Below are 10,000 nucleotides of genomic sequence, written 5' to 3' on the forward strand. Positions count from 1 at the left end.
ACACCAGGAGTAAGGTGCTGACTGATGTAAACACTACTTTAACCTTTAACCCTAACACCAGGAGTAAGGTGCTGACTGATGTAAACACTACTTTAACCTTTAACCCTAACACCAGGAGTAAGGTGCTGACTGATGTAAACACTACTTTAACCTTTAACCCTAACACCAGGAGTAAGGTGCTGAGTGATGTAAACACTACTTTAACCTTTAACCCTAACACCAGGAGTAAGGTGCTGACTGATGTAAACACTACTTTAACCTTTAACCCTAACACCAGGAGTAAGGTGCTGACTGATGTAAACACTACTTTAACCTTTAACCCTAACACCAGGAGTAAGGTGCTGACTGATGTAAACACTACTTTAACCTTTAACCCTAACACCAGGAGTAAGGTGCTGAGTGATGTAAACACTACTTTAACCTTTAACCCTAACACCAGGAGTAAGGTGCTGACTGATGTAAACACTACTTTAACCTTTAACCCTAACACCAGGAGTAAGGTGCTGACTGATGTAAACACTACTTTAACCTTTAACCCTAACACCAGGAGTAAGGTGCTGACTGATGTAAACACTACTTTAACCTTTAACCCTAACACCAGGAGTAAGGTGCTGACTGATGTAAACACTACTTTAACCTTTAACCCTAACACCAGGAGTAAGGTGCTGACTGATGTAAACACTACTTTAACCTTTAACCCTAACACCAGGAGTAAGGTGCTGACTGATGTAAACACTACTTTAACCTTTAACCCTAACACCAGGAGTAAGGTGCTGACTGATGTAAACACTACTTTAACCTTTAACCCTAACACCAGGAGTAAGGTGCTGACTGATGTAAACACTACTTTAACCTTTAACCCTAACACCAGGAGTAAGGTGCTGAGTGATGTAAACACTACTTTAACCTTTAACCCTAACACCAGGAGTAAGGTGCTGACTGATGTAAACACTACTTTAACCTTTAACCCCAACACCAGGAGTAAGGTGCTGAGTGATGTAAACACTACTTTAACCTTTAACCCTAACACCAGGAGTAAGGTGCTGACTGATGTAAACACTACTTTAACCTTTAACCCTAACACCAGGAGTAAGGTGCTGAGTGATGTAAACACTACTTTAACCTTTAACCCTAACACCAGGAGTAAGGTGCTGACTGATGTAAACACTACTTTAACCTTTAACCCTAACACCAGGAGTAAGGTGCTGAGTGATGTAAACACTACTTTAACCTTTGACCCTAACACCAGGAGTAAGGTGCTGACTGATGTAAACACTACTTTAACCTTTAACCCTAACACCAGGAGTAAGGTGCTGACTGATGTAAACACTACTTTAACCTTTAACCCTAACACCAGGAGTAAGGTGCTGACTGATGTAAACACTACTTTAACCTTTAACCCTAACACCAGGAGTAAGGTGCTGACTGATGTAAACACTACTTTAACCTTTAACCCTAACACCAGGAGTAAGGTGCTGACTGATGTAAACACTACTTTAACCTTTAACCCTAACACCAGGAGTAAGGTGCTGACTGATGTAAACACTACTTTAACCTTTAACCCTAACACCAGGAGTAAGGTGCTGACTGATGTAAACACTACTTTAACCTTTAACCCTAACACCAGGAGTAAGGTGCTGACTGATGTAAACACTACTTTAACCTTTAACCCTAACACCAGGAGTAAGGTGCTGAGTGATGTAAACACTACTTTAACCTTTAACCCTAACACCAGGAGTAAGGTGCTGACTGATGTAAACACTACTTTAACCTTTAACCCCAACACCAGGAGTAAGGTGCTGAGTGATGTAAACACTACTTTAACCTTTAACCCTAACACCAGGAGTAAGGTGCTGACTGATGTAAACACTACTTTAACCTTTAACCCTAACACCAGGAGTAAGGTGCTGACTGATGTAAACACTACTTTAACCTTTAACCCCAACACCAGGAGTAAGGTGCTGACTGATGTAAACACTACTTTAACCTTTAACCCTAACACCAGGAGTAAGGTGCTGAGTGATGTAAACACTACTTTAACCTTTAACCCTAACACCAGGAGTAAGGTGCTGACTGATGTAAACACTACTTTAACCTTTAACCCTAACACCAGGAGTAAGGTGCTGACTGATGTAAACACTACTTTAACCTTTAACCCTAACACCAGGAGTAAGGTGCTGACTGATGTAAACACTACTTTAACCTTTAACCCTAACACCAGGAGTAAGGTGCTGACTGATGTAAACACTACTTTAACCTTTAACCCCAACACCAGGAGTAAGGTGCTGACTGATGTAAACACTACTTTAACCTTTAACCCTAACACCAGGAGTAAGGTGCTGAGTGATGTAAACACTACTTTAACCTTTGACCCTAACACCAGGAGTAAGGTGCTGACTGATGTAAACACTACTTTAACCTTTAACCCCAACACCAGGAGTAAGGTGCTGACTGATGTAAACACTACTTTAACCTTTAACCCTAACACCAGGAGTAAGGTGCTGACTGATGTAAACACTACTTTAACCTTTAACCCTAACACCAGGAGTAAGGTGCTGACTGATGTAAACACTACTTTAACCTTTAACCCTAACACCAGGAGTAAGGTGCTGACTGATGTAAACACTACTTTAACCTTTAACCCTAACACCAGGAGTAAGGTGCTGACTGATGTAAACACTACTTTAACCTTTAACCCTAACACCAGGAGTAAGGTGCTGACTGATGTAAACACTACTTTAACCTTTAACCCTAACACCAGGAGTAAGGTGCTGAGTGATGTAAACACTACTTTAACCTTTAACCCTAACACCAGGAGTAAGGTGCTGACTGATGTAAACACTACTTTAACCTTTAACCCTAACACCAGGAGTAAGGTGCTGACTGATGTAAACACTACTTTAACCTTTAACCCTAACACCAGGAGTAAGGTGCTGAGTGATGTAAACACTACTTTAACCTTTAACCCCAACACCAGGAGTAAGGTGCTGACTGATGTAAACACTACTTTAACCTTTAACCCTAACACCAGGAGTAAGGTGCTGAGTGATGTAAACACTACTTTAACCTTTAACCCTAACACCAGGAGTAAGGTGCTGACTGATGTAAACACTACTTTAACCTTTAACCCTAACACCAGGAGTAAGGTGCTGACTGATGTAAACACTACTTTAACCTTTAACCCTAACACCAGGAGTAAGGTGCTGAGTGATGTAAACACTACTTTAACCTTTAACCCCAACACCAGGAGTAAGGTGCTGACTGATGTAAACACTACTTTAACCTTTAACCCTAACACCAGGAGTAAGGTGCTGACTGATGTAAACACTACTTTAACCTTTAACCCCAACACCAGGAGTAAGGTGCTGACTGATGTAAACACTACTTTAACCTTTAACCCTAACACCAGGAGTAAGGTGCTGAGTGATGTAAACACTACTTTAACCTTTGACCCTAACACCAGGAGTAAGGTGCTGACTGATGTAAACACTACTTTAACCTTTAACCCTAACACCAGGAGTAAGGTGCTGAGTGATGTAAACACTACTTTAACCTTTAACCCTAACACCAGGAGTAAGGTGCTGACTGATGTAAACACTACTTTAACCTTTAACCCTAACACCAGGAGTAAGGTGCTGACTGATGTAAACACTACTTTAACCTTTAACCCTAACACCAGGAGTAAGGTGCTGACTGATGTAAACACTACTTTAACCTTTAACCCTAACACCAGGAGTAAGGTGCTGAGTGATGTAAACACTACTTTAACCTTTAACCCTAACACCAGGAGTAAGGTGCTGAGTGATGTAAACACTACTTTAACCTTTAACCCTAACACCAGGAGTAAGGTGCTGACTGATGTAAACACTACTTTAACCTTTAACCCTAACACCAGGAGTAAGGTGCTGAGTGATGTAAACACTACTTTAACCTTTAACCCTAACACCAGGAGTAAGGTGCTGAGTGATGTAAACACTACTTTAACCTTTGACCCTAACACCAGGAGTAAGGCCGAGGTGGAGCAGGAGTCTGTGGTGGATGGAAACCTGGCGACCGAAGCGTCTCTCGTGGTCCTGGACACGCTGGAGATCGTAGTCAAGGTAACGCATCAACAACAACAAATACAGCTGACCCCTGACCCCTCCACCAACCATGTACTGACTGGTCATTGTAAGCAGTATTCATCGTGTCCCTGTGTGCCCGTCATGCCCTCCCTGACCCCCTGTGGCACGTCCTGCCCTCCCTGACCCTGTGGGCACGACGTCATGAACAGCTCATCGGCCACGATTGACTATATCACGTGTTATTTGATTACAATCACATGTTATTTGACTACCAAGATGTCTGCGATGGTGATGTAATGTTATGTGTCTCCCAGACGGTGATGTAATGTTATGTGTCTCTCAGACGGTGATGTAATGTTATGTGTCTCCCAGACGGTGATGTAATGTTATGTGTCTCTCAGACGGTGATGTAATGTTATGTGTCTCTCAGACGGTGATGTAATGTTATGTGTCTCTCAGACGGTGATGTAATGTTATGTGTCTCCCAGACGGTGATGTAATGTTATGTGTCTCCCAGACGGTGGTGATGTAATGTTATGTGTCTCCAGATGGTGATGTAATGTTATGTGTCTCCCAGACGGTGATGATGTAATGTTATGTGTCTCTCAGACGGTGATGTAATGTTATGTGTCTCCCAGACGGTGATGTAATGTTATGTGTCTCCCAGACGGTGATGTAATGTTATGTGTCTCCCAGACGGTGATGTAATGTTATGTGTCTCCCAGACGGTGATGTAATGTTATGTGTCTCCCAGACGGTGGTGATGTAATGTTATGTGTCTCCCAGACGGTGGTGATGTAATGTTATGTGTCTCAGACGGTGGTGATGTAATGTTATGTGTCTCCCAGACGGTGGTGATGTAATGTTATGTGTCTCCCAGACGGTGGTGATGTAATGTTATGTGTCTCAGACGGTGGTGATGTAATGTTATGTGTCTCCCAGACGGTGATGTAATGTCTTGTCTCCCAGACGGTGATGTAATGTTATGTGTCTCAGACGGTGGTGATGTAATGTTATGTGTCTCCCAGACGGTGATGTAATGTTATGTGTCTCTCAGACGGTGATGTAATGTTATGTGTCTCCCAGACGGTGATGTAATGTTATGTGTCTCCAGATGGTGATGTAATGTTATGTGTCTCCCAGACGGTGGTGATGTAATGTTATGTGTCTCCCAGACGGTGATGTAATGTCTTGTCTCCCAGACGGTGATGTAATGTCTTGTCTCCCCCAGACGGTGATGTAATGTCTTGTCTCCCCCAGACGGTGGTGCTGTCGGAGCTGAAGGAGAGCGTCCTGGGGGGGGTACTCCGGGTGCTTCTGCACAGCATGGCAGGGAACCAGAGCGCCCTCTTCCTGCAACACTGCTTCACTACACAGAGGGCGCTGGTCTACAAGGTGCGTGTTCATGTTCACGTTGTGTTTTATTATTTGTCACATAATAAGCTACATGTACATTACAGTGAAACGCTTGGTTCTGTACGAGCCCCTGAGATTGTGCTTCATACGGTAACACAAAGGTTACAAGAATAAAGACCAAAATAATATACAATATACAAAACTAAAGTACAAAATGCTAAAATGAGGTAGAGATGCAAATATTTGAGGAATAAATGTGTAGTGTCTAAAGTGAATGTTTTTTTTATTTTTTGACCAAATGTTTTGAATTTTTTCTTTTTTTACATGAAACAAGACAAACAATACAGTAACGGTAATAATCAACAATAAATCACAGAACAATAACAGAAATAATAATAACAATAATGACAGTCCAGTAATTAAATCAGAATGAAAGTAGATTAACACTTTAGTTGCCAAAGGACGAGTTTAGGCGTCCTTCCTTGCCATGCTCAAGTTGCCGAAGACGCCGTAACTCGTCTTTAATATCAATATTTCAAAAATCTGTGATCGGAATCATATTTTCCATCCCCAGCCTTCACACACAGTTCAGAGCTCCTCTCAATCCTCTAGCGTTTCAAGAGCGCCATCTGGTGGCCGATCGGCAGAAGCGCCAAACAGGAAGTGATGTGGCTGAAGTGCTGATCACCCATATTACTTCCGGCCACTCTCTATAGCTCCCGCGACTCCATCTTGACACAATACATAGCGATCCGTTGCCAATAACTCGATAAACAACATGATTTGGACGTATATACCATTATACAACCTGGAAATGGACCGGGTATTTTTACATCCCATAATGGAAAACTGTCTACCCCACGCTGATCGCCCAACGGCCCGCGGAGACTGGGGTGAGTTTTAGCGTGTAATATTTCCGTGTTCGATACTAACTGATCTGATGAACATATGTCCCACATTAGATGAATGGTATAACGCTGCCCACGGAATTATAAACGCCCCCTCGCCCATCCGGTCAACATCAGATGACGTGTAGTAACTTCCAGAAGTACTTCCAGTTGGAATTTTTTATATCGCGCTGATTGCTATCAAACTGTATTTCATCATCAATATAATGCATTTGGGGCTATAAATCACGTTCTGGAGAAAGCTGCAGAAAGAGATGAAAACATACTTATACTTTAGATCATATTTTAGTATGAATATGTGAATGAAAAAGTTTAACGTTGCTACACCATGAACAATACATATAGGACCTTGAATGGGCCATAATAATGGCAATGTAGCAATAGAATTTAAAAAGTTATAGCCCTGCAAAGAAGGGGAACTTCTCCATGTTAAATAGAGCTGGCAACGGATGGTATATCATGAATTTAGCCTTAGGCAATCAAAGTGTTAAAAGACGTAAAAATTATAAATACAATACATGGGCTCTTGCTCGCTCTCCAAACCCCCCCCCCCCCCAGGACCCCCACGTGGACTATACATCCACTACTTCATTCAACATCAGAAAATTCTAAATTTATATGCGTTCCTTTATCTTCTCAACCACAGCTACCCAGACTGCTATGCTAGCTTCGTTAACACCTACAATTCGTGCAGTGTATATCTCTAGATAAATCACATCGAGATAGGTGAGAATCCATACCTTCCGGCACATTTTATCCGGTTGAATCCAGCGTGACGCTATCGACTTTTTGGCAGCCGTAAGACCGGCCAAAATGAGTCTCTTTACATGTACAGAGGTTGATAACTGAGAAACATCATTCAACAACAATACAGAAGGCAGTGTCGGTATGGTCAGAGACAAAAATTCTGATAATTGAGTGGTGACATTTTCTCAGAAAGTCTTGACAGGAGGGCATTCCCAATACATATGCATATATGTACCAATAGCATCGTTTGAACACAAGGAGCATCGAGAGTCCGGTCTGAGACCCATTAGGTGCAATCGTCTAGGGGTCAGGTAAGTCCTATGAACAAAGTTAAGATTAATCTGTTGGTGATCTGGGTTGCGTGATGATAGCAGTCTAAAGTGAATGTTAAAAGAAGGGGCAGGGTTTGAGATGGGTCAATTGAAACTCTTAATTTTGACATTTGAGAAATCATGTGAGAAAACTGACTTACAGTTTGCTTTTTCGATTTTCGATTTGGACTGCAAATTTGTGAATCACAATTCTCAATATTAACACTTTGAGTGCCAGCCACGAGAAAACTCGTTAGTTCATGCCATGCGTTGAGTGCCAACCGACGAGAAATCTCGTTTTTAATTGTTATTTTTTTTTATTATCGATTTCCATTCATTTTTCATCAATCTAGCCTCACGTTATGTTACTCTCAAAGAACACCTACGGGAGACTGCAATTCAAAACTGGCCCCTACAAATGTCCTAACCCAGTTGTACAATAAAGACCAAGCATGTACAACCCCACCCCACCTACCCAACCTCCTCCAATGTACAGTTTCCATGTCAAATGTATGTCAGTATTCCAATGTACAGTGTCCCCCCCCTACCCAACCCCCCCCCCCCCCCCCCCACCTCCAATGTACAGCCCCACCCCACCTACCCAACCTCCCCCAATGCACAGTTTCTATGTCAAATGTATATACTCTTCTTCTGGATTTTTTTAGTATCACAAACAGTACTGTATTTGAAAATCTGGTATGTCATAAATGTATAGATGTAGCAGTACTGTCTATCTGTATGTCATGTGTGTCATATGATGAATTGAAAATGGGGGACCCTGATGGAAACAAGACGAAAGTCTTTCTCAGGTCTGCATCCTCTTAACAATTGTATGTATTGAGCTGTACTGTACTGTACCCATTCTGCAATCTGTTAATAAACTTTTCAATCAATCAATCAAACCACAAACTGCTGGGCTCGGTCACATATCTGGCTACAAGTGCAACGTGTTTGACCTGCGAGTGTTGGAGATGTGTTTGACCATCTTACTGTGTGTAGTTCTCAGATATGCTGTTTGACTATCTCACTCTGCTCTATTTTTAAATCTTTCAAAATGTTCAGTTGCTATCGCATGCACTTATCTGTGTTTCACCACACACATGAGTGCATGCTTACCAACTGTTCGCCTGTTTTTACTGCAACACTATTATCACCAACATCTAAGAAGGGAGATCCCCCCTTGAACGGCCCTTCTAAGGTTTCTCTCCTCCACATTGCCTGTGGTGCATTTTTTCCTATTGCTTGGTTTTAGTGAGTTTGTCCTTACCTTCGCGTGGGGTATGTCTGGGAGTGTTGTGTAACCCAGGGTTCAGATTCATAACTATCATAACTATCAGAGGGACATAAATAGTTAATGCTATTAGGTAAGAACTTTCTAGACGTTCTAGAACCAGCGTATGATGTCATGATAGAAGGTTCTGGAACCTTTGTGATGTCACCGTATGATTTATTTATTTAACATTTTCTGGACTTTATGCTGTTCTTTTTTGTTCTTGATTTGTTGTGATGTTTCTTCCTGGACTCTTTAACACTTTGGCGACCACAGTCTTGCAGCGATTTATGCCTCAGAGGACAGAGGTTTGTTTACAAACCGATGCAATGCAGTGTGCGTTCAGGTAGCCAATGTCAGTGATCAATTGCATTAGGTTTTAAAACAATGTCCAATCCAGCTGTAATTTGGGGGAATAGTATCCTACCGTCAGGCCATGTGATCGCCGGCAGCATTTCTTCATTAGTCATCGGATTCTGGTAGATCGATATGTCCATTGGCTAATCATCGGTATTGCATGTTTCGAAAATCAAATATGTGGGTAGGTCATGCATCTCGATCGCGGACGTTAATAGCGTTATAAATATGGAATAAAACAATAACAACTTGCCACAGCTATATACGTGGCTCTGGTCCACAACGCATGGCACCGAAACACGTATATATACTTGGACGGTCCTTAAAGTGTTAAAGAAGACATGTCCGGCCCATGGGGACATTAAACATGTGTTAATACATTTGATTTGGTTTGATTTGACTTGTAGTTCCCAGAGATGCTGTTCGAGGAGGACACGGAGATGTGTTTGACCATCTTACTGTGTGTAGTTCCCAGAGATGCTGTTCGAGGAGGACACGGAGATGTGTTTGACCATCTTACTGTGTGTAGTTCCCAGAGATGCTGTTCGAGGAGGACACGGAGATGTGTTTGACCATCTTACTGTGTGTAGTTCCCAGAGATGCTGTTCGAGGAGGACACGGAGATGTGTTTGACCATCTTACTGTGTGTAGTTCCCAGAGATGCTGTTCGAGGAGCACACGGAGATGTGTTTGACCATCTTACTGTGTGTAGTTCCCAGAGATGCTGTTCGAGGAGGACACGGAGATGTGTTTGACCATCTTACTGTGTGTAGTTCCCAGAGATGCTGTTCGAGGAGGACACGGAGATGTGTTTGACCATCTTACTGTGTGTAGTTCCCAGAGATGCTGTTCGAGGAGGACACAGAGATGTGTTTGACCATCTTACTGTGTGTAGTTCCCAGAGATGCTGTTCGAGGAGCACACGGAGATGTGTTTGACCATCTTACTGTGTGTAGTTCCCAGAGATGCTGTTCGAGGAGGACACGG

The 10,000-nt window shown here is 42.4% G+C and overlaps 1 protein-coding gene across 1 annotated transcript in view; it reads left to right on the forward strand.

The window, feature by feature from the left end:
* Positions 1 to 10,000, forward strand: part of dock6 (dedicator of cytokinesis 6) — a 141,104-nt gene that overhangs the window by 87,653 nt on the left and 43,451 nt on the right. The window contains 2 exon segments of the mRNA XM_084328304.1: positions 4,004 to 4,100; positions 5,325 to 5,459. Of these exon segments, the coding sequence (XP_084184430.1) occupies positions 4,004 to 4,100; positions 5,325 to 5,459 (232 nt within the window).

Source organism: Notolepis coatsorum (assembly GCF_963971535.1).
Source record: "Notolepis coatsorum genome assembly, chromosome: 14".
NCBI classification, from domain to species: domain Eukaryota; kingdom Metazoa; phylum Chordata; class Actinopteri; order Aulopiformes; family Paralepididae; genus Notolepis; species Notolepis coatsorum.